We start from the raw sequence: 25,961 nt of genomic DNA, 5'->3' as shown, positions 1-25,961 counted from the left end.
GCGATGACACTTCAAGCTGGACAGTTGGTGGAACTGCATGACCTCCAGGTCCGTGAAGAAAGAAGGACTTGTCCCAGCACTTGGCACACTGTCCCAGCCAGTGGAGCGGGTTAGACAAGGACTTTATAAAGTCCACCTGGAGATTCTCAGAGCAAAGCTTCTTCAGCTGGCTACAAAGGGCATCTGGACACAAACAGATTTAATTTCATGCATTACTATGTTGAGTTATATCAAGGTCAAATAAAATAGCTGTTACGTTCAAACCTAACCATCCATTGATTTTAGCCCCTAGTCCTCTACATTTGTACAGATCCGATAACAAGAAAATCATGAGCAGAGTATGATCCTTTTTATTGTAGGCTATACACAATTGTTGAGCGGGTACCATTTCCTCAAAAAATATATTCCACCACATTTCTCACTTGAGCTTTGGTCATACTGTGATTTGATTTCTCAAACAATATTTCACCTCCATACTTTTTTGGCAGTAATTTATAGGATATTCATTGTTTGAAAATGGAAACAAATTTCACATTAGAGAAAAGTAGTCAGTACATAAAAAGTTAACACTTCCATAACAAATTCAGTTCTCTCACTTATAGTGCTAATTTTGTCTTATATTACAATATAATTGCAACCGAGACTGAAAAGACAGGATGAGGCCATTGAGATAATGAGTCACACCACAAACACTAAGGATTACATGACATCATTAGCCTGTTCTGTCAAAAGAAAGAGAAATTCTCAAATGACATTTAAAACAAGTCCACCATTTTACAGATTGAAGTCTCTGTCACTGGTTAGTTTAATAGACCATTACGTTTAGATGTTTTGAATGTATCAATCACAAATCAAAGACAGCGCGTTCTCTTGTGAATGTAAAACATTTATTAATCTCGAGCCAATAAGGTGAAAGCATGCTGAAAAGACTCCTCTAATTAACTTGAAGGCTCTTGAACAGTCCTTGGCTTCCAAGGCAGTTAATACTATAGGTCTACATCCCCATCCCACAGTGGTTTACGTGTCCGGTGTGCACCCCTGTAGCACTGTGCATCATCACTGCTGCCCTCTGGCTCTCAAAGGCCTCTCTCTCTCTACCAAGTGCCGCCATGTCCTGTTCCAACAGCATCCTGTCTCTTGCCAAGTTGGCTCTCTCGCTCTCCAGCCACTGCCGCTCTCGGTCTACCGCCGCTCTATCCCCCTCTAATGCTGCCCTCTCCCTCTCCACCATCTCCCACCCTCTCTCCAGTGTCACTGACTTCTGAGCAGCAGTGCCCCCTGCTGGTCCCCTACCCAACCTCTCCTCTCTCAGTGCACTCTCACACTCCGCTGTGGCCCGGTGGCACTCCTCTATGGTGGGGTGCACATAAATCTCTTGTTGGTACTCCAGTGTGATGTCACCCTTTTCCAGCAATGGGCATCCTCTATTTCGAGAGGACTGTGAAGGGGAAGGCTCGGGGTCATCACCCTCCGTTATGGGGGTCAAGACAGGTCCGCTGGCGGCGAGGCGGCCCTCCATGGCCTCATTCATGAGGTAGAACCATGGCCAGGAAGCAGCGTTGTCTGCTATGCTCTCCATGCCCACAGGTGGGTACTTCAGGTCCTGTTCAGGGAACAAGAGGGGACAAGTGTGACCACAGTGTAGAATACAAACAACAGAGCAGACTTCAGCTGGGTGAAAGTGTTTTAGCAATGCATGGACATTATTAAGGATTGGTCCTTCAATATAAACATTCTGATTTTGATCTATTTACACTTTGATTATTTCATGTTGCAGAAATTTGCCAGAAACACTTGACAGTTTACCTTATATCTTCTTTTTAAGTTGTCCCACTTTTTGGCCACCTGGTAAGTTGACACCTTTCCCAGGAGAACCAACTCTTTTAAAATGGCCCTGCACACAAAAATAACCAATGTGATCAGTGTTGATTATGCATATCTGACTTTAGTGCTTCGTTATTGACATCTATTTTGATACTAAATCCTACTCACTTCCATGCAGCCTTGGCAGCATTTCGCCTCCCAGTGAAGAGAACCTCATTGGCCGCACGCAACTTAATCAGACTCCTCGTATCCTGCTCTGTCACTGTCATCAAAACAAAATTAAAGTTACTATTCGTTTGCCAATATGTTTTTCTTGATTGTTGCCTACAGTGCCTTCATAAAGTAGTCATACACCTTGACTTATTCCACATTTTGTTGTTTTGTTGATTTTTTTTTCTCTCACAATCATGAAATATAGAAATCTCATTTAAATAAGTATTCACACCCTTTTACTCCAGATTGAGCTCAGGTGCATCCAATTTCCTTTTATCATCTTTGAGACTTCACTACAAATTGGAGTCCACCTTTTTATTTATTTTATTTTACTAGGCAAGTCAGTTAAGAACAAATTCTTATTTTCAATGACGGCCTAGGAACAGTGGGTTAACTGCCTGTTCAGGGGCAGAACGACAGATTTGTACCTTGTCAGCTCGGGAGATTTGAACTTGCAACCTTCCGGTTACTAGTCCAACGCTCTAACCACTAGGCTACCCTGCCTCCCCACCTGTGGCCAATTGAATTGTTTGGAGATAAATTAGAAAGAAAACACCTGTCTATATAAGGTCCCATTGTTGACAGTGCATGTCAGAGCAGAAACTATACCATGAAGTCCAAGGAACTGGCTGTAGAGCTCTGAAATAGAGTGGTGAGGAGGCATATTTCTGGGGAAGGGTGTAAAACTATTTCTAGAGTGTTGAAAGATTCCAACAGCACAGTGGTCTCCAGCATTGGGAAATTTAACAAATTTGGATCTACTCTGCCTAGAGCTGGCCATTTAACCAAACTGAGCAATCAGGCAAGAAAGACCTTGGTCAGGGAGATGACCAAGACCCTAATGACCACTCTGACAGAACTACAGAGTTCCTTGGCTAAGATGGGAGAACTGGCCAGAAGGACAACAATCTCTATAACACTTCACCAATCTGGACTTTATGGAAGAGTGTACCAGAAGGAAGCCACTCCTGAGAAAAAGCCACATGGCAACCTGAAGATTGCAAAAAGGCATGTAAAAGACTCAGCGCATAAGGCAAAAGATTATATAATCTGATGAGACAATGTAACCATTTGGCCTGAATGTAAAGCACTATGTCTGGAGAAAACCAGGCACAGCTGGTCGCCGGTCTGAACACCATCCAAATCATGACGCATGGTGGCAGCATCATGCTATGGGGATGCTTTTCAGCGGCAGGGACTAGGAAACTGGTAAGGATAGAGGGAACAAGGAATGGAGCCAAATACAGGCAAATCCTTGACGAGAACCTGCTTCAGAGTGCAAATGACCTTGGAATGGAAATCTTTACCTCAGTCTAACAGGACAATGACCCCAAGCATACAGCCAAAGCAACCCTGGAATGGCTTCAGAACAGAAATGTGAAAGCGCTTGAGTGGCCCAGCCAAAGTTCAGACTTGAATCCAATTGAAAATCTTTGGAAAGACTTAGATTGCTGTTCTCCCACACTCCCCACCCAACTTGGTGGGTGAGACAGCTTGAGAAAATCTTCAAATGCAGATATTTGACCTAGATAGTTTGTGTGTATTCATTGATATGTAGGCTACGTATAAACATTTTTTTTGTATGTAGTTCTGTCTTTGAGCTGTTCTTGTCTATTGATGTTCTGTGTTATGTCATTATGTTTCATGTTTTGTGTGGACCCCAGGAAGAGTAGCTGCTGGTTTTGCAACAGCTAATGGGGATTCTAATAAAATACCAAATAAAAGTAAACCGTGCATTCGGAAAAGTATACAGACCCCTTGACTTTTTCCACATTTTGTTCGGTTACAGCCTTACTCAAATGTATTAAATTGTTTACCCACTCAATCTACACACAATACCCCACAATAAAAAAGCAAGAACAGGTTTTTAGAAATATTTGCAAATGTTTTAAATATAAAAAATGGAAATATCAGACCTTTTACTCAGTACTTTGTTGAAACACCTTTGGCAGTGATTACAGCCTCGAGTCTTCTTGAGTATGACGCTACAAGCTTGGCACACCTGTATTTGGGGAATTTCTCCCATTCTTCTCTGCAGATCCTCTCAAGCTTTGTCAGGTTGGATGGGGAGCGTCGGAGCACAGCTATTTTCAGGTCTCTCCAGAGATCAGGTTCAAGTCCGGGCTCTGGCTGGGCCACTCAAGGACATTCAGAGACTTGTCCTGAAGCCACTCCTGCGTTGTTTTGGCTGTGTGCTGAGGGTTGTTGTACAGTTGGAAGGTGTACGTTCACCCAGTCTGAGGTCCTGAGTGACTTGAAGCAGGTTTTCATCAAGGATCTCTCTGTACTTTGCTCTGTTCATCTTTTCCTCGATCCTGAATAGTATCCCAGTCCCTGCCGCTGAAAAACATACCCACAGCATGATGCTGCCACCACCGTGCTTCACCATAGGGATGGTGCCAAGTTTCCTTCAGACATGACACTTGGCATTCAGGCCAAAGAGTTCAATATTGGTTTCATCAGAACAGAGAATCTTGTTTCTCATGGTCTGAGAGTCTTTAGGTGCCTTTTGGCAAACTCCAAGTGGGCTGTCATATGCCTATTACCAAGGAGTGGATTCTCTGGACACTTTATCATAAAGGCCTGATTGGTTGAGTGCTGCAGAGATAGTTGTCCTTCTGGAAGGTTCTCCCATCTCCACAGAGGAACTCTGGAGCTCTGTCAGAGTGACCATCGGGTTTTTGGTCACCTCCCTGACAAAGGCCCTTCTCCCCCAATTGCTCAGTTTGGCCAGGTGGCCAGCTCTAGGAGGTGTCTTGGTGGTTCCAAAATTCTTCTATTTAAGAATGATGTGTTCTTCGGGACCTTCACAGCTGCAGCCATTCTTTTGGTACCCTTCCCCAGATCTGTGCCTCAGCACAATCCTGTCTCGGATCCTGTCTCGGATTGGTTTTTGCTGAAATGCACTGTCAACTGTGGGACCTTATATAGACAGGTGTGTGCCTTTCCAAATCATGTCCAATCAATTGAATTTAACACAGGTGGACTCCAATCAAGTTGTTGAAACTTCTCAAGGATGATCAATGGAAACAGGATGCACCTGAGCTCAATTGAGTCTAATAGCAAAAGGTCTGAATACTTATGTAAGTAAGGTATGTAAAAAAAAAAAAAAAGGTTTTTATACATTTGAAAAAATGTCTAAACCGGTTTTCATTATTTGGTATTTTGTGTAGATTGATGAGGAAAACATTTAAATGTAATACATTACAGCCTTATTCTAAAATGTAACAAAACATGGAAAAAGTAGAGGGGTCTGAATACTTTCCGAATGCACTGTACAAGACAATTCATGCTGTAATCTCGGCCAAAGGTGCTTCAACAAAGTATTCAGGGGTGTGAATTCTTAAATTAGATCTGTATTTTATTTTTAATAATTTTGCAAAAGTTTCTAAACATATTTTCACTCTTCATTATAGGGTATTGTGTGTAGGTGGGTGATAAAGAAAATATGAATCAATATTGAATTCAGAATGTAACTACAAAATGTGGAATAAGTCAAGGAGTATTACTTTGAGGGCTCTGTATATGGTTCATATTAAGGCTGACTGCATTTAGTCAACTGGTTGATTGTCTGGTCGATAGGCTCTTGGTCGGCCGAGAATTTTTTAGTTGAGCAGTCGCAAATATATACATTTTTTCATGGCACACTTGACATGTCTGATTCTCGCCGGTGGGGATGCCACTATCCAAGGAAAAGGGGAGTGTGGCTAAGCTGCACAAAGCACGTCTTTCCCGCCATTTCATGCACATTTATTGTTTCATAACTTCCTTGTGTGAATTGTTTGCCCTTTTGATTGTTAGTGTCTATCAATTCCCCATTACATATATAGTGGGGCAAAAAAGTATTTAGTCAACCACCAATTGTGGTTAAAAAGATGAGAGAGGCCTGTAATTTTCATCATAGGTACACTTCAACTATGACAGACAAAATGAAAAAAAAAATCCTGAAAATCACATTGTAGGATTTTTTATTAATTTATTTGCAAATTATGGTGGAAAATAAGTATTTGGTCAATAACAAAAGTGTCTCAATAGCTTGTTATATACCCTTTGTTGGCAATGACAGAGGTCAAACGTTTTCTGTCTTCACAAGGTTTTCACACTGGTATTTTGGCCCATTCCTCCATGCAGATCTCCTCTAGAGCAGTGATGTTTTGGGGCTGTTGCTGGGCAATACGGACTTTCAACTCCCTCCAAAGATTTTCTATGGGGTTGAGATCTGGAGACTGGCTAGGCCACTCCAGGACCTTGAAATGCTTCTTACGAAGCCACTCCTTCGTTGCCCGGGCGGCGTGTTTGGGATCATTGTCATGCTGAAAGACCCAGCCACGTTTCATCTTCAATGCCCTTGCTGATGGAAGGAGGTTTTCACTCAAAATCTCACGATACATGGCCCCATTCATTCTTTCTTTTACACAGATCAGTCGTCCTGGTCCCTTTGCAGAATAACAGCCCCAAAGCATGAGGTTTCCACCCCCATGCTTCACAGTAGGTATGGTGTTCTTTGGATGCAACTCAGCATTCTTTGTCCTCCAAACATGACGAGTTGAGTTTTTACCAAAAAGTTATATTTTGGTTTCATCTGACCATATGACATTCTCCCAATCTTCTTCTGGATCATCCAAATGCTCTCTAGCAAACTTCAGACGGGCCTGGAGATGTACTGGCTTAAGCAGGGGGACACGTCTGGCACTGCAGGATTTGAGTCCCTGGCTGCGTAGTGTGTTACTGATGGTAGGCTTTGTTACTTTGGTCCCAGCTCTCTGCAGGTCATTCACTAGGTCCCCCCGTGTGGTTCTGGGATTTTTGCTCACCATTCTTGTGATCATTTTGACCCCACGGGGTGAGATCTTGCGTGGAGCCCCAGATCGAGGGAGATTATCAGTGGTCTTGTATGTCTTCCATTTCCTAATAATTGCTTGCACAGTTGATTTCTTCAAACCAAGCTGCTTACCTATTGCAGATTCAGTCTTCCCAGCCTGGTGCAGGTCTACAATTTTGTTTCTGGTGTCCTTTGACAGCTCTTTGGTCTTGGCCATAGTGGAGTTTGGAGTGTGACTGTTTGAAGTTGTGGACAGGTGTCTTTTATACTGATAACAATTTCAAACAGGTGCCATTAATACAGGTAACAAGTGGAGGACAGAGGAGCCTCTTAAATAAGAAGTTACAGGTCTGTGAGAGCCAGAAATCTTGCTTGTTTGTAGGTGACCAAATACTTATTTTCCACCATCATTTGCAAATAAATTCATTAAAAATCCTACAATGTGATTTTCTGGATTTTTTCTCTCGTTTTGTCTGTCATAGTTGAAGTGTACCTATGATGAAAATGGCAGGCCTCATCTTTTTAAGTGGGAGAACTTGCACAATTGGTGGCTGACTAAATACTTTTTTGCCCCACTGTAATCACCAGTAGTAACCTACATTTACTTTAATTCACATAATTTCTAATCTACAATATTTGTTTGGTTACGGTAATTTCTGTTAATGCGTTCAATATTATTATTACACTTGTGAAGCTCTCTCATGGTAGGAGTGGAAACGTTGTTTACAGAGCTCACAACCTATGCTACACTTGTGAGAAAAAGTTTTGGTTTATTTCTTAACATTTACAAATTGTACATTTTTTTCCCATTGTCTTTTGTTTGGAGAGCTCCTGTCAATGTTGAGTAAGGATGTGCACCTGATTACGCATATAGAAGTAGGCCTAGGCTACTTGACTTATAAATGTGCCTATTTGGGGATGTTGGATAGTATTTCTGATTGTCTTAACTCACTACCCACTATTGAGCTGTGGAGCTTCTGAAATTAAAAATGTCTTCAACTCAAACAGCGAGTAAACAAAGTCTCTTTTTAGATTCCATTGAGAATGACAATAGTTCCTCAATGTATTTGACAAATATTTCTAGCTCTCTCCCTTTTGATAACCACTCGGCCTGAAAGGGTAAAATATAATGCTCTGATCCAGTGTAAACTTCAAAATAATTGATTACTTATTATCCCTTGCACAAATAAGTCTACAGCTGTGTCTGTCCTAAGCTCACTAGTGTGGGAAACTGAGGGCCCAGTATTTTCTATACGATGTTGAAAATTTGCTAGCATGGGCTTTGGGCCGGACACAGTTGATACATGTTTCAAGTTCATTGCAGACAGACATGCGTAGCCAATGTGATTTATAGTATATTTATCAGGATATTTTCTACCTTCAGGCTACCATGTTTTTATTTGTTTGTTAGATAGAATTTAGATGAACCACATTACAATAATTGAGATATAAAATACTATAAATTAAATGAGACTGTTCCACAAAAATGTGCAAATGAAAATCATAACTGGCACACAGATCGATAGAAATGGTAAGATAAATTGTCACTCCAAATGGAAAAAGGTTGCCGACCCCTGGTGTAGCCTATTACCGGCAACTTCAGGAGTGTAACGGCAAGGCAGAATCTTTGAAAGCCAGCAGCAGCAGGAGGGTACGGAACAGTTATGTTTTCCCCTTCTGGTTAGGCTATCTTGATCTCTGGCTCCCTTGAGTCAATTATTTAATAAAACAGCAAGCTTAAAGCATCAGACAAGTTCAGTACACATAGTTGATTTTATTAAAACACATAGGGTGTGTCTATATATGGAAAAGTACATGTTTTTAAATTTCGACCAATCGATTGCTCAAAAGAAAAGACTACTCTCATTCGACCAAGATGTATTTTAGTCGGGGACAGCCCGAGTCCATGAGAACATTAATCTGAGAACACTGAGAACATTAATCCATTTTTAACTCATGAAATTTGACTTCTAAAAGTATATTTTATCCTCCTTGAAAAGAACATTCAGAGACATGAATAATGAAGGAATGACACTGACTTTTATAGGAGAATTCAACAGGTGTGGGGCACTCCTCTCCACTGGTGTCTAAGAACGTAACCGTTCCATCCACCTCTGTCCCCTCTGGTCTCATTCCCTCTTCCAGATCAGAAATCTCACTCCTTTCTGGCATGGGACACGGGTCTCTCTCTGTAGGCATCGGCGAGGATACAAACAAGTAGTCTTCCTCATTCATCCATATGGGAGTTATTTTGGGGGCTCTCGCGGCCAGTCGGCCCTCGAAGGCATCATTCATGAGTTGGAACCAAGGCCAGGAGGCAGGGGTGCTCTGGTTCTCCATGCCACGCGGCGGATACTTCAAGTCCTAAGGGATAAGAGAAGATATAAACTTATTAGGAGATATCACTTAGTGTGACCTATCCATCTTCTAGTCCCACATATGAGCATCCATGTACATATACACTGACTGTACAAAACATTAGGGACACCTCTTTCCATGAGACTGACCAGGGGAATCCAGGTGAAAGCTATGATCCCTTATTGATGTCACCTGTTAAATTCACTTCAAACAGTGTAGAAGAAGGGGAGGAGACAGGTTAAATAATTGTTTTTAAACTTTGAGACATGGATCATGTATGTGTGCCATTCAAAGGGTGAATGCGCAAGACAAAAGTGCCTTTGAACGGGGTATGGTAGGTGTCAGGCACACTGGTGTGTCAAGATCTGCAACACCACCGGGTTTTTCACGCTCAACAGTTTCCCGTATGGATCAAGAATGGTCCACCACCTGTCGCAGCTGGCCGCGACCGTGAGGCCCATGGGGCAGAGCACAATTGGCCCAGCATTGCCTGGCTTAGGGGAGGTTTTGGCCGGCAGGGATATCCTGTGACGGGCTGGGCGCAGTGCACGCTGACAGTCACCAGGTGACTGTGTCAGCGGTGTTTCCCCCGGCACATTGGTGCGGCTGGCTTCTGGGTTAAGTTGGCATTGTGTCAAGAAGGAGTGCGGCTTGGTTGGGTTGTGTTTCGGAGGATGCACAGCTCGACCTTCGCCTCTCCAGAGTCCGTACGGAAGTTGCAGCGATGAGACAAGACTAACTACCAATTGGATACCACAAAATTGGGGAGAAAAAGGGAGTAAAGAAATAAATATATATAAAAAGAATGGTCTACCACCAAAAGGACATCCAGACAACTTGACACAACTATGGGAAGCATTGGAGTCAAGATGGGCCAGCATCCCTGTGGAACACTTGACACCTTGTAGAGTCCATGCCCTGATGAATTGGGGCCGTACTGAGGCCAAAAGGGGTGAAACTCAATATTAGGAAAAGTGTTACTAATGTTTTGTACACTCAGTGTACATGTGCAAGCAACTACACACACAGCCCCTGAAACAGGGTGAGAGATCATGGACTAAATATACATGGACACACACTAGTTACAATACCTTGAATTTTGTCTTCAGGTTGTCCCACTTTTTGGCAACCTGGTCAGCAGACAACTTTCCTGCGAGGCCCATCTCTTTTACTATAGCCCTACAGAGAAATAATGGAAGTATAAAATAAACAATGACTGGAAATACCACATTTTTATTTAGCCAAATAGTTTCTTCCAACACAAGCTAACTCACCTCCAGGCAGGCTTGGCCGTATTTCTCTTCCCCGTGAAAAGAGCCTCATTGGAAGCACGCAACTCTATCAATCTCTTGGTGTCCTCCTCAGTCACTGTAAATAAAGCAAATATAACAACTAGCGTTATTCTTCATAAAGAATTGTTATCGAAGTAACTTGTTGCTAGTTAGCTTATTGCCAATAACTCAAACATGCACTTTATAAACTGCCTGGGTCGACCTATACCATTCCAAGAAAGTGGAAAATCATATTGATTTATATTTTGAGCAAATAGTCCCTTTGAAAGGCAAAACATCATCACTTACGCTTATATGAGAATTCTGTGGCCGTGTGATACTCCCCTATGGTGGCCCCTTGGAAGACTGCTGCTCCATTCCTCTCCTCCGTTTCCACCAGCTCATCCATCTCAGACTCTGTCAAGAACTCAGACATCCCCCCCTTCCCTGGCGTCCGACGAGCCCTCTTCCTTGGTAGTGGAGAGGGCTCAAACTCCTCATCACCCTCCTCTACTACTGGCGTCAGGATGGGGGCGCAGCCGGCGAATCGTCCCTCCATGGCATCATTCATGCGGTAGAACCAGGGCCAGGAATTTGGGTTGCTCTCCATGCTGCGGGCTGGACATTTCAACTCCTGCACCAAAAGAGGAATACAGTGTCTGGGTTCAGTGGACAAAGCAGTGTGGAGTGGAATTGAGAAGAGATGTGTGCAGGAGGTGATGAGAGAGCGATACATTGTGGATCAAGAATAACTTCAAGAAACTTTGGGAATGTTTCTTATACACTATACAAAAAAATTCAAGAATGAAAATGAAACACACAAATATGCTGGTTGAGTACTGCCGTCACTATCACATTACCTTATATCGCCTCTTGAGGTTATCCCACTTTTTGGCAAGCTGGTCAGTAGTCAGCTTTCCCTGAAGGCCCAACTCATTCAAAATAGCTCTGCAGGAAAACATGGAGACAACATAACTGCACCAAATATCACACTTTCACAAAATGCTTGAAGACATGGCTAAAGGTCAATCAGATTTGTGAACATGGTCCCGAGCTGTGTGTTGCAGCTTTCCATGTTGTCTGTAGCTTATGAGGTGTGGAAACACTTTGTTGCTTTTATGAATTTTGTCTTGCTGCTTTTTGTTCTATGTTGCTATGTCTGTATGCTACGTCTTGCTTGTCCTATGTTGCTCTGTCTGTATGCTATGTCTTGCTTGTCCTATGTTGCTCTGTCTGTATGCTATGTCTTGCTTGTCCGATGTTGCTATTGTCTATATTGTAATTGTTTTTAATAACCTGCCCAGGGACTGCGGTTGAAAATTAGCCGGCCGGCTAAAACCGTCACTTTTACTGAAACGTTGATTAATGTGCACTGTCCCTGTAAAAATAAAATAAACTCAAACACAGGAGGTTGGTGGCACCTTAATTGGGGAGGACGGGCTCATAGTAATGGCTGGAACGAAATCAATGGAATGGTAATCGAACTCATCAAACACATGGTTTCCATGTGTTTGATACCATTCCATTTACTCCATTCCAGCCCTTATTGAGCCGTCCTCCACTCAGCAGCCTCCTGTCAGAGACAAACAAAAATGCCGAAGACAACAATTTGCAAACTAATTCTCATTTAGAGCAGTTAACGAAATCTGAAATTATCAAATAGGTATAAGTAATATGCTAATAGCGCCAAGTCGAGCTTGAAAGACTTATCACCATATTGTTTACACCTATCCAGTCCTTTTAGACATACATAAGTGCAAAGGAGCTGGAGGTGGATTTGGGACAGATAATCACAGGATGTGCTGGGCCAAAACATGGTCTGTATATGTCCTTTCCAAACATACTCACCTCCAGGCAGGCTTGGCAGTATGTTTTCTGCCTGTGAAGAGAGCCTCATTCACGGCACGCAGCTTTATCATTCTCTCCGTCTCCTGCTCTGTCACTGATAAGCAGGAACCAATGTCAGTAATATGAATCAGGTACATCAGATTGAGCATACATTACCATGTATCAAATAACACACCATTTTTTGCAGCAAGCTTGCTAACAACCAATAACTACAATTAAATTATTATTCTTGAATTTGAACCTTTATTTAACTAGGCAAGTCTGTTAAGAACAAATTCTTATTTACAATGACAGCACACACCGGCCAAACCCGGACGATGCTGGGCCAAATGCGTGCCGCCATATGGGATTCCTAATCAAGGCCCGGTTGTGTTACAGCCTGGATTTGAACCAGTGTGTGTGTAGGGATGCCTCAAGCACTGAGATGCAGTGCCATAGACCGCTGCGCCACTAGGGAACCTTAAAGACCAGAGTCTAGACCAGGGTTCTCCAACCCTTTCTTGGAGAGCTACTGTCCTGTAGGTTTTTGCTCCAAACCATCCTAATCTACAGCACCTGATTCTAATAATTAGTTGAACTGAATCAGGTTAGTTACAACTGGGGTTGGACTGAAAACCTACAGGATGGTAGCTCTCCAGGAACAGTGTTGAAGAGCCCTGGACTAAACAGACCTCCTGGTCAAATTAAGGTTGAAGAAATCATTTGAATGGTCAACAGAATCAGAGTATTCCCAACTCACTCACTTACTTTTATACGAGCATTCTGAAATTCTTCGCCAGCCCATAGTAGTAGGGCCCTCAGTCTGAGTTGCATCAGTGTTAACAGTTGCATTGTCCTCCAAGTTCTCTGTCCCCACACTGTCCTCCATCTCAGTTTTGATCAAGAACTCCAAAATGTCAGCACCGTCACCCCCCTGTCCTCTCTCGTTGGTTAATGGTGAGGAAGAACCTGGAGCCTCACCAGCCAAAGATGCCACTGCCAAAACTTGGGCGCTGTTGAAAAGGCGTCCTTCCATGGCCTCGCCCATAAATTGGAACCAGGGCCAGGAGGCTATGCTGGTAGCAACAGGGTCCTTGCCAAGAAAAATGTATTGTAAGTCCTAAAAGACAAATACAAAAGTGTGACTATGGCTGGGATGAGGCTTTTTTGTTTTGACTTCATGATCAGTAAATATTGACTATATCAGTAAACACTTATTTTAGAAGTCCGAAATCTCAGTCTTCTAAGAACACAAGTCCACTTTACCTTGTATTTGGTCTTCAGATTTTCCAACTTTTTGGCAATCCGGTCAGCTGTCAGCTTTCCATCAAGACCCAATCCCCTTAGAATTGCACTGCACCGTTAAAAGAAAGATAAACCTGGTTGTGGTATACTGGTGTATACAATTTCATACACCAACCCTGACATACTTGGAGAATAAGAGCCCCTCCTCCCAGCTGCCCACTGCACTGAGGCTAGGAAACACTGTCACCACCGATAAATCCACTATAATTGAGAATTTCAATAAGCATTTTTCTACAGCTGGCTATGCTTTCCACCTTGCTACCCCTACCCCAGTCAATAGCTCTGCACCCCCACAGCAACTTGCCCAAGCCTCCACCATCTCCTTCACCCAAATCCAGACAGCTGATGTTCTGAAAGAGCAGCAAAATCTGGACCCCTACAAATCAGCTGGGCTAGACAATCCGGAAACTCTCTTTCTAAAATTATCCGCCGCAATTGTTGCAACCCCTATTACCAGTCTGTTCAACCTCTCTTTCGTATCGTCTGAGATCCCCAAAGATTGGAAAGCTGCCGTGGTCATCCCCCTCTTCAAAGGGGGAGACACTCTAGACCCAAACTGCTACAGACCTATATCTATCCTATCCTGCCTTTCTAAGGTCTTCAAAAGCCAAGTTAACCAACAGATTACAGACCAGTTCGAATCCCACCGTACCTTCTCCGCTACGCAATCTGGTTTCAGAGCTGGTCAATGGTGCACCTCAGCCACGCTAAAGGTCCTAAACGATATCATAACCGCCATCGACAACAGACAATACTCTGTAGTCGTATTCATCAAACTGGCCAAGGCTTTGGACTCTGTCAATCACCGCATTCTTATCGGCAGACTCAACAGACTTGGTTTCTCAAATGACTGCCTCGCCTGGTTCACCAACTACTTCTCAGACAGAGTTCAGTGTGTCAAATTGGAGAGCCTGTTGACCGGACCTCTGGCAGTCTATGGGGGTGCCACAGAGTTCAATTCTCGGGCCGACTCTTTCCTCTGTATACATCAATGTCGCTCTTGCTGCTGAATATCTGATCCATCTCTACGCAGACAACACCATTCTGTATACTTCTGACCCTTCGTTGGACACTGTGTTAACTAACCTCCAGATGGGCTTCAATACCATACAACTCTCCTTCTGTGGCCTCCAACTACTCTTAAATGCAGGTAAAACTAAATGCATGCTCTTCAACCGATCTCTGCCCGCACATGCCCACACGTCTAGCATCACTACTCTGGACAGTTCTGACTTAGAATATGTGGACAACTACCTAGGTGTCTGGTTAGACTGTAAACTCTCCTTCCAGACTCACATTAAGCATCTCCAATCCAAAATTAAATCTAGAATCGGCTTCCTATTTCACAACAAAGCATCCTTCACTCATGCTGCCAAACATACCCTCGTAAAACTAACTATCCTCCGATCCTTGACTTCGGCGATGTCATTTACAAAATAGCCTCCAACACTCTACTCAGCAAATTGGATGCAGTCTGTCACAGTGTCATCTGTTTTGTCACCAAAGCCCCATATACTACCTACCATTGCGACCTGTATGCTCTCGTTAGCTGGCCCTAGCTTCATATTCGTCGCCAAACCCACTGGCTCCAGGTCATCTGTAAGTCTTTGCTAGGTAAAGCCCCGCCTTATCTCAGCTCATTGGTCACCATAGCAGCACCCACCTGTAGCACGCGCTCCAGCAGGCATATTTCACTGATCACCCCCAAAGCCAAGTCCTCCTTTGACTGGCTTTCCTTCCAGTTCTCTGCTGCCAATGACTGGAACGAATTGCAAAAAAAAAAAAAAAAAAAAAATCACTGAAGCTGGAGACCCATATCTCCCTCACTAACTTTAAGCATCAGCTTTCAGAGCAGCTCACAGATCATTGCGCCTGCACATAGCCCATCTGTAAATAGCCCACTCAACTAGAGGTCGGCCTAATTAGGGCCGATTTCAAGTTTTCATAACAATCGGTAATCGGCATTTTGGACACCGATCATGGCCGATTACATTGCACTCCACGAGGAGACTGCGTGGCAGGCTGACTACCGGTAATGCGAATGCAGCAAGGAGCCAAGGTAAGATGCTAGCTAGCATTAAATGTATCTTATAAAAAACTGTCAATCTTAACATAATCACTAGTTAACTACACATGGTTGTTGATATTACTAGTTTATCTAGCTTGCCCTGCGTTGCAGGGTGCCTGTTAATTTATCATTGAATCACAGCCTACTTTGCCAAACGGGTGATTTAACAAGTGCATTCGTGAAAAAAGCACTGTCGTTGCACCAATGTGTACCTAACCATAAACATCAACGCCTTTCTTAAAATCAATACACAGAAGTATATATTTTTAAGCCTGCATATTTAGTTAAAATAAATTAATGTTAGCAGGCAATATTAAACTAGGGATATTGTGTCACTTCTCTTGCATTTCATTTCACGCAGAGTCAGGGTATATGCAACAGTGTGGGCCGCCTGGCTAGTTGCAAACTAATATGCCAGAATTTTATGACATAACATTGAAGGTTGTGCAATGTAACGGTTCCGTATTTCACTGAAAGAATAAACGTTCTGTTTTCGAAATGATCGTTTCCGGATTTGACTATATTAATGACTTAAGGCTTGTATTTCTGTGTGTTATTATATTATTAAGTCTATGATTTGATAGAGCAGTCTGACTGAGCGATGGTAGGCAGCAGCAGGCTCGTAAGCATTCATTCAAACAGCGCTTTACTGCGTTTGCCAGCAGCTCTAGTATGACTTCAAGCCAATCAACTCCCGAGATTAGGCTGGCAATACTAAAGTACCTATTAGAACATCCAATAGTCAAAGGTACATGAAATACAAATGGTATAGAGAGAAATAGTCCTATAATAACTACAACCGAAAACTTCTTACCTGGGAATATTAAAGACTCATGTTGAACGGAACCACCAGCTTTCATATGTTCTCATGTTCTGAGAAAGGAACTTAAAAACGTTAGCTTTTTTACATGGCACATATTGCACTTTTACTTTCTTCTCTAACACTTTGTTGTTGCATTATTAAACCAAATTGAACATGTTTCATTATTTATTTGAGACTAAATAGATTTTATTGATATATTATATAAAGTTAAAATAAGTGTTCATTGTTCATTCCGTATTGTTGTAATTGTCATTATTACAAATATGTATATTAAAAAGGTATCGGCTTTTTTTGGTCCTCCAATAATCAGTATCGAGTTGAGTTGAAAAAGCATAATCGGTCGACCTCTACACTCAACTACCTCATCCCCATATTATTTTTTTGCTCCTTTGCACCCCAGTATCTCTACTTGCACATTCATCTTCTGCACATATATCACTCCAGTGTTTAATTGCTAAATTGTAATTATTTCGCCACTATGGCCTATTTATTGCCTTACCTCATTTGCACACACTGTATATATATTTTTATATTGTGTTATTGACTGTACGTTTGTTTATTCCATGTGTAACTCTGTGTTGTTGTTTGTGTCACACTGCTTTGCTTTATCTTGGCCAGGTCGCAGTTGTAAATGAGAACTTGTTCTCAACTGGCCTACCTGGTTAAATAAAGGTTAAATAAATAAATAAATAAATACTTCCAGGCAACCTTGGCAGCATTTATTTGTCCTGTGAAAATAACCTCATTGGAGGAACAGAGTTCTATTAAACCTCTTGATGTCCTTTTCAGATACCGTAAACAAAACACAATGTATTGCTATCTCCTTGTCTATAACAAGCGAGAGATCTCGATGGAGGCACAGCTGATAAAAACAATCCACATAATAAATGACTTTACTAGTAAACCAACCTGCAATTGCACACGTTACAATTGACCTTCTGCCAGCTAACTAAATTAGACAAGGGAAATTAGCTAATAACATTAGCTACTCACTTTTATAAGAGCTATCCGTGACGGGAAGTGGGTCCACCATTTGCGCCAGCTAAAGAATGGAGAAGTGAACACTTACAGGAAGGAAGCGTGCCCAAGCTTTCCATCCAGTGAGCTTACTATAAGAATAGCTGAGTAGGTAGTTGTAGCTATCCTGCAGCCAGAATCTCGTTGAGTTTGATAATATTTTTCTCTTCAAGGTGCAGTTTGTTGAAACAAAGAACTTTGGATTTGCCAGCGCTCGATTCGTTGTTTAGCAAGGAGCTAACGTTTTCGTAGCCTAGGCAGGCAATAGTGGCCGCTAACGTTTTGGTAGCAAGCAGCTAGCTCAGATAACCCAACCCACTAACAGAATAACAATCAAAACAATTTCTTCCTTTCATCTCTCAGTAAATTTGTCCATGTGTTAGGAATATTTCGAGTTGGTACCAAATAGAACAGGTTGCACAATAATGTACAACATTTAACGAGATGTTATGCAGTTTTTCTTCTATTTAACAAGCTGGCTAGTGAGGGGATTCTATTAATCTGGCCCGGGCAGGCGTATTTTGCAAAGCGTGGAAGATGATTGCATTCGTTTTGGGAGCGGGCTGTCTCCCGGGCATGAGCCGGCTGCCCCGTTCTGCCAGAAAGTGATGTCGGCTCAAAACAAAAGTGGAGTAATCAAATTGTATTGGTCACATACATGGTTAGCAGATGCTTGTGCTTTTATTTATTACAGTGCCGCAATATCTAACAAGTAATCCAACAATTCTACAACAACTACATAATACACATATCTAAGTAAAGAGATGGAATAAGAATATGTACATATAAACATGGATGAGCAATGACCGAGTGACATAGGCAAGATGCAATAGATGGTCTAAAATACAGTATATACATATGGGATGAGAAATACAAGATATGTAAACCTCATTATTAAAGTGTCATTAATAAAGTGACTAGGGATCCATTTGTTAGAGTGGCTAATGATTTCAAGTCTGTATGTTGTCAGCAGCCTCTTTGTGTTAGTGATTGCTGTTTATTCGCCTGTAGTTTTCCTTACATCCACCAACAGCAGTTAGGGACCATCAACATAGTGACCATTACTCTTAAAACATTCAAAACTGGTTCGAGCTAACCCGATGGCATAGACACACATTGCACACATTTCTTTTTGTCAGTTTACATCTCACACTATTTTAAGTTATTTATTTACATTTTTGAAATTCAACAGTGCCTTGGTCATGTGACCCACATATCTCAAACAAGGTTCATCATGTACACTCAGTGGGCCTACACATTGGACAACCTTTTGTTTGTCCATTTGTGAAATTCAATAGCTCCTTCGTCTTAGGACCTGCAAATCTCAAACTACTTTCAGAATATCTACTGAGTAGCCATATATATAGCACAATATTTTGTTTATCCATTTTCATCTCACACGATTTAACATTAATTTTCAATGTTTCTAATTTCAATAGCTCCTTGGTCATGTGATCTACTTGACTCAAACAAGGTTCAGAATGTACACTCAGTTGGCCTACGCATTGCATACCCTTTGGTTTGTCCATTTTCATCACACACGATTTTACATACATTTTTTTAACTTTCTAATTTCAATAGCTCATTGGTCATGTGACCTCCTGTCCCCAACCAAGGTTCAGAATGAACACTGACTGTCCTTCTATATTGCACACTCTATGTTTGTCCATTTTTTCTCTCACAAGATTTTATATACAGTGCCTTGCAAAAGTCTTCATCCCCCTTGTCGTTTTTCCTATTTTGTTGCATTACAACCTGTAATTTAAATAGATTTTTATTTGGATTTCATATAATGAACATACACAAAATAGTCCAAATTGGTGAAGGGAAATTAAAAAAACAACATGTTTATAAGTTGTTATTCAATATATTAATTAAATATTCAAAAATTATTGAAACGGAAAAGTGGTGTGTGTGTAACAGTATAACTTTAGACCGTCCCCTCGACCATACCCAGGCGTGAACCAGGGACCCTCTGCACACATCAACAACAGTCACTCACGAAGCATCGTTACCTCCAACTGGATGAACGCGGTTGCTGACTACAATGAGTTAGCAAGTCTGAACATTTTCGACGAGCAGGTGAAGGCGAAAAGAGCATATCCCAATTGAATACAGGCTGTTGACGTCAACAACCCTTATCGAATACTAAAACATGTATTTAAATATATGTATCCACCAATCCAAAGAAAGGAATAGGCGGGAGCTTGACACAGGTGCCGCTTTGTGGACAACGACTTCCATTGAGACAAGTATCTTGTCAGTATATGCATATACTTCGACTTATAGACGATCCGTATGAATTTGATGAGTGTCGTGTATTTCAACCAATATGATTGGGTCTTTCCTGTGTCGTAACCGTGTAACATGGGGTAGAAAAACAACGCACCTGGATCCAAATATTTGTTCACAAATTCTGCAGCAGTTTATAGTTGACACATAGCCGCTTTTTAAAAAATAGTTTTTTTTCTTGCATATTACGAGGATATTCAATCTTTTCAACAAAACATTTTCACAAAAATATTTTCTGTATATGTCAATTCTGTGACATGCTAGCTACAATAGCCATTTGACAGAAAGGACCGTCCTAAACGTAGATAACTTTTTTCCCATGATATTAAAAAACAAAAATTTGGTAGCTATGTGTTTTGATGCAATGGCTTTAAAATAACCACGAACAGTCAGTCCTTGCTATCGGAAGTCGGTGAAAAAGCCACGATGTTGCCAGGGAAAGAAAACAAGGTCCTTTGAACTTCATAGACAAAACTACTCGCCATTAGAGCAATATCATGAAAGAACAGGCCAAAGAATCGCCATCACCGAGATGTTTATGATTGTGTCAGTGTGATGAGAAGAAATTGGGCGTACAATGTGGGCCTTTCACTTCGCCCCTTGGAACCATGGCCACGAATAATACTACCCAATATTTAATGAACATTGTCTACTAGGATATTTCCATTGATTCTGAAAGAAGTGTCAATTCTACAGTTAAATAACCCCAGATAATTTTCTGCAAGCGTTTTCCTTCTCGCCACGGGACATGTATACATCATCGGATAATGCGTTTGACTTGCCTTTAGACTTAACACACTTAAGATGCGTTTGGTCTTGTAGTGAATGTGGACAACTGCTCGTCGACCATCTCATTCCAAAATCATAGGCATTAATATGGAGTTGGTCCCCCTTTGCTGCTACAACAGCCTCCAGTCTTCTGGGAAGGCTTACCACTAGATTTTGGAACTTTGCTGCTGGGACTTGCTTCCATTCAGCCACATAGCATTGGTGACGTTGGGCGATTAGGCCTGGTGCATAGTCGGTGTTCCAATTCATCCCAAAGGTGTTCGATGGGGTTGCGGTCAGGGCTCTGCAGGCCAGTCTCTGTGCATTCCGGCAGGTAGGGGTTTCCTGGCACCCGCTAAACCCAGATTCGTCTGTCGGACTGCCAGATGGTGAAGCGTGATTCATCACTCCAGAGAACGTGTGTCCTCTACTTCAGAGGCCAATGGCAGCGAGCTTTACACCACTCCACCCGACGCTTAGCATTGCGCATGGTGATCTTAGGCTTGTGAGCGGCTGCCCGGTCATGGAAACCCTTTAAATGATGCTACCGACAAACAGTTATTGTGCTGACGTTGTTTCCAGAGGCAATTTGGAACTCGGTAGTGAGTGTTGCAACCGAGGACAGGTGGTTTTTAAGCACTATGTGCTTCAGCACATGGCGGTCCCGTTCTGTGAGCTTGTGTGGCGTACCACTTCGAGGCTGAGCCGTTGTTGCTCCTAGACGTTTCCACTTCACATACCAGGGCAGCTCTAGCAGGGCAGAAATTAGACGAACTGACTTTTTGGAAAGGTGGAATCCTATGACAATGCCACATTGAAAGTCACTGAGCTCTTCAGTAAGGCCATTCTACTGCCAATGTTCGTCTATGGAAATTGCTTGGCTGTATGCTCGATTTGAATACATGTCAGCAACGGGTGTGGCTGAACTCAAATTACATTTGTCACATGTGCCGAATACAACAGGTGTATACCTTACCGTGAAATGCTTACATACAAGCCCTTGACCATCAATGCAATTAAAGAAATAGAGTTAACAAAATATTTACTAAATAAACTAAAAAAGTAACACAAGAAAATGACATAACAATAACAAGGCTATATTACAGGGGGTACCGGTACTAAGTCAATGTGCGGGGGTACAGATTAGTCGAGGTAATTTGGTAGTTTGCCGTGTGACTGCATAGATAATAAACAGCGAGTAGCAGCAGTGTAAAAACAAAGCACCCTATGCACTCTCAACATGACTGGCACACATTTGAACTTCGCACACACTGACTACAGGCATCAAGGTGTGCAGTAAACATAAAAAATGACCAACATTTTATAGAGCTCCATCTTTTGTATATTGTATGCTCTTCTCTGTCTGATGACTCCTTCCAAGTGTTTATAGTTATTTTGTTGTTCAGAGCTTGTACTGCTAATGCATGGTGGATTATCACATGCACATCTCTATTTCCTCTTGGAGGGGAATTTGAGTTATTTAGGATTATTTAGGATTTTCTGTCCCACAGCCATGCACCTATTTTGCTTGGTCTTTCCCCTTGAAGTCAGTCAGTGTCTTCTCTGGCACGTCGTGCCACTGTCGGGTAATTGTGTCACATGTTGGATACAGGCATTTCCTCTAACGAACATCTATGCTGTGACAAGGTATACCAGATGTTTTGTTTAGGCACACCACTCTTGTGAGGTAATTGTAACGTTTTTCCAATGACTTCATGATCTCTCAGGCCCTGGTGACCACAGCCAACCAGCTGTCTGTCAAGAAAAGGTCATGAGTGTTGAGTTGACTGGCAACTTTCTCTAGTTTTTTTGTATGTGAGCATTTTAAAATGCTAACATGTACAAACCTTTTGCAGGGCATGTGACACCATTGGAAGTCTCCAGCTATTGGAATCGTACAGATTTTGCACAAAGCCAAAAAAGGTGTGACAAGCACTAATGCGTTTGGTGTTCAGAAAACCTCATTACCTTTTTGACTTTATTAAAATTGTAATGCTGTACAATAGTATCTCAGGAGCTGTCCATTAGGCACAGATGGAATAATTATGGACTGACTGTTGTCTGACAGATGTTTGAGATTATTTCTTTCTGAAAATGTTGACTGGATAAATAAATATCTGGAAACCTGATAACATTAATCTGTCTGTCTTTGCATGATTCAAGCACACCTTTTTAAAGTACATAAAATGATCATAACATTGACATGGTGGCAGTGAGGAAGGCTATGTCATTATGTTATAGGTATTATTCCAGGGTCATAGAGGAGCATTACATTGTACCAGGTATGTCAATATTGGCAGTTGCATAGTGCTTATTGTAAAAGACTATAGTTGTACAACTGAATGCATTCTTGCATATTTAATACCTCGGTACAGGGTAATTACATAGTAATGGCAGTATATGACAACTAGAAGAAAAAAAAAAAGAAAAGTGGGCTTTATTAACAGTATAGCATTACACTGGTACTCTGGCAGATCGAACAGAACATAAATAATGGTCAAATGCAGTTTAACAAATGCATTTAGGTAACAGAAATTCGTGTCATTTCTCGTAGTGTAAACCTATACTTAAATAGTGGATGACATTTAATGGTAAACAAGCTAAAAAAAAAAAAAAAACAGAACAAGCGCAACAAACATCGTAGCGGGTTCTTTTTCCAGGTGAAACCTCACACTCAAAGCTCATTTCACCAAGCACTAATTAAACGACTGCACTCCCAGTGTCTGCAGGGAGGATCTGAGAGCCACCACTAGTTAACTTGATGAAAATAATCACAATGATAAGGGGCCTGGTGACATAGAAACCTGTTCATGTCTTGTACGCACTGTCACCTATAGTATCCTTCACCTAGACACTTTTTTTGAATGATGTTTCATTTTCACAGCTTATCAACAAGTCTTTCAAAAATGGAAAGCAGTCTTTCTCTCTTCTCTATAGTAGATGAGTCCAGTTCTACATCAGCAGAGCCGTTGTTCCTGGAAATCTTGCTTTTCATTAGGGCTTCCTTTTCTTTCTGCAGCTCTGTCCTCTCTCTCTCGATTGACGCCCTATCCCTGTCCAGTATGGCTCGCTCCCGTTCCATCGCCGCTCGCTCCCTGTCCATCGCCGCTCTGTCCTTGTCCAGTGATGCTCTGCCTCGCTCTACAGCCACCCTCTCTCTGTTCACCACATCCCTCTCTCTGTCCAATATCAACCTCTCCCTGTCAAAATCAGCCTGCTCCCTCTCTAACACTTCCCTCTCCTTCTCCAAATCTGCTATCTGTCTCTCTAGTTCAGCAGTCTCCCTCTCAATGTTCCTGCCAGGATTTCTCACCAACATGGCTCTTCCGTCTTCAGCTATGGTCTCTACATCCTCAGCCATGGTCCTCCCGTATCCACCCACTGGCATCTTGTCAGGCGCGGCCCTCTCGTTCTGACCCCCACCCCTGCCCTCCTCTCGCAGGGCCCTCTCACACTCCACCGCAGCCCTACGGATCTCCTCTGTAGCTGCGTCTGTGTACGCCACTTGTCCATCTGCTACAGTGCTCGCAGCCCCAACACTCTCCCCCAACTGTGCTTTGGCCCAGAACTCAAAAATGTTTGTCCCCTCACCCCCTTCCGGCCTCATACAAAGTCTCTTGTTTGCTATGGGAGAGGTAGTGGGAGAGGACGCGAATGAAACGTCCCCAACTTCCCCAAAATCAAACAGTGAAGGGTTTAGTATACGGGCAGACCCAGATAGGCGACCCTCGATGGCATCGTCCATGAGGTGGAACCAACGCCAGGACATTGGATTGACTTTCTCCATGCCAAGAGGAGGGTACTTAAAATCCTACAAAGAAAGATGACAGAGGATACAATCAGGTTAATGTTCTATTACTTGTCTTTGCAGGATTTATGATCATGACACACTTGATTAAATGAATTATTGAGCCCTTGATTAGTTACATCGGGTTAGTACTGGGCCGGAACCAAAGCCTAGAATCTGTGTTCAAGCGTGATTCAAACAAGATAATACATCTTGAGTTAAGGCCAAGGGTGTATGTTTCCTGTTTTCAATTGCATTCGTAATCATTACCTTATATTTCTTTTTAAGGTTTTCCCACTTCTTTTTCAATTGCCCAGTTGTCAGCTTTCCTTCGAGACCCAACTCCACTAACATTGCTCTGCAGAATCAAAGTGAGTTAAGTCAGATATCGATAGGGTTTCATCTTCATAACTAGCTCTTATAACCCTGACTTTCCTATAGGCCTACATGTTTTTTCAAATCATATTTATTTTTGTTAGGAAATGCACATCAGTGATTCAACATTGATTTATCAACAAAATTGATCAACTATAACATTCTCATATCAAATAAAGTGGCATAAGATACAGTTTATTTTGAGGTAAGCATATAGATGAAAGCCACAACTAATTGCCATTATCAAAGCCATCAAACATCCACTTTTGTTTTGAGTATCAGACATTGTATCACTCACTCACCTCCAGGCAGGCATGGCAGAGTTTCTCTTCCCAGTGAAGATGGCGTCATTCGTTGCACGCAATTTTATCAATCTGGATATGTCATTTTCAGACACTTATTGGGTAAAAAATACAACAATGTTAGTATATCCATCATCAGCAGTAAACAAATAACTTTGATAACTTTAACAGACTCCCAAGTCGGCGTCGCAAAATAATACCCTATGCTTAACATTAACAATTAGGTTAACACACATTTTAGAAAACGACATTCGTGGTTGGCATAAAACTTACTTTTATAGTTATATTCTGAACCAAAAGGCCTTTTATCCATCGCTTCCATCATGAACAAATACAAGGGTACTAAAATGAAGGGTACACGAAACAAAGCACGTATCTCGTAGTGCACTAGCTAGCAAGAGCAAATATGGCGGCGTCCCTCGATCCCTCGTCGCACCCGCCTAGTCCTCCTTCGTGAAGTGCCCTATTTATATAATCCACAATAAAGTCCAATAATATACGGGTTTTCTTACTATTAATGATTTACGTATATCTGATTACAGTCCGATGTTTAGGACTGATCAAATAAAAAGGAAGGATATATTCATTCCACTCACCCTGGAGGAGGGTTTTTCACAAGGGCAGTAGGGAAGAAGGCTCCGTCGAGAAATAGACGAATTCGATTGGTTAGGTTGTGCGCGATGCTTTCTTTTAGTATGCTCAGTAAGGGAGGTCCCAAAGGGTAGGCTACGAAAAGCATATAGGCCACAAAATACTACTAGGCCTACCATCTTTGGTAAACATATTCTATTTCAAACTAGCTCGAACTGCTTCATTTTGCAATTAAAGTGTGAAACCACACAGAACACAGCAACCCCCCAATTTTGGCTTATGAACTACCCCTAATCATATGTCTGTGCCAACGTTATA

At 42.0% G+C, this 25,961-nt stretch overlaps 2 protein-coding genes across 8 annotated transcripts; both read right to left on the bottom strand.

Moving 5' to 3' along the window:
• Positions 1–332: 332 nt before the first annotated feature.
• On the bottom strand, positions 333–18,032 carry LOC135509211 (uncharacterized). 6 transcript variants are annotated; one of them, XM_064929678.1, is made up of 14 exons: positions 17,505–18,032; positions 16,503–16,561; positions 15,284–15,379; positions 13,582–13,669; positions 13,084–13,435; positions 12,337–12,430; positions 11,349–11,436; positions 10,798–11,122; positions 10,492–10,585; positions 10,309–10,396; positions 8,899–9,223; positions 1,993–2,086; positions 1,807–1,894; positions 333–1,603 (listed from the first exon to the last, which is right to left on the bottom strand). In XM_064929678.1, the coding sequence occupies exons 5-14, from the start codon at positions 13,361–13,363 to the stop codon at positions 995–997; spliced, it is 2,085 nt and encodes a 694-aa protein (XP_064785750.1). In that variant the 5' UTR covers positions 13,364–13,435; positions 13,582–13,669; positions 15,284–15,379; positions 16,503–16,561; positions 17,505–18,032; the 3' UTR covers positions 333–994. The 6 variants fall into 6 exon arrangements, with proteins under 6 accessions (XP_064785750.1, XP_064785753.1, XP_064785752.1 ...); XM_064929681.1 differs by having other exon boundaries at positions 13,084–13,408; XM_064929680.1 differs by lacking the exon at positions 15,284–15,379.
• Positions 18,033–23,009: 4,977 nt separating this feature from the next.
• Positions 23,010–25,724, bottom strand: LOC135509210 (uncharacterized). Of its 2 annotated transcripts, none has more exons than XM_064929677.1 (4): positions 25,649–25,724; positions 25,053–25,146; positions 24,646–24,733; positions 23,010–24,399 (listed from the first exon to the last, which is right to left on the bottom strand). In XM_064929677.1, the coding sequence occupies exons 2-4, from the start codon at positions 25,064–25,066 to the stop codon at positions 23,467–23,469; spliced, it is 1,035 nt and encodes a 344-aa protein (XP_064785749.1). In that variant the 5' UTR covers positions 25,067–25,146; positions 25,649–25,724; the 3' UTR covers positions 23,010–23,466. The 2 variants fall into 2 exon arrangements, with proteins under 2 accessions (XP_064785749.1, XP_064785748.1); XM_064929676.1 differs by having other exon boundaries at positions 25,326–25,721.
• Between the last annotated feature and the right edge of the window lie 237 nt (positions 25,725–25,961).

This window comes from Oncorhynchus masou, chromosome 22, assembly GCF_036934945.1.
Source record: "Oncorhynchus masou masou isolate Uvic2021 chromosome 22, UVic_Omas_1.1, whole genome shotgun sequence".
Lineage (NCBI taxonomy): Eukaryota > Metazoa > Chordata > Actinopteri > Salmoniformes > Salmonidae > Oncorhynchus > Oncorhynchus masou.
Note: the sequence above shows the minus strand (reverse complement) of the source record. Positions and strands in the feature narration are given on the sequence as shown.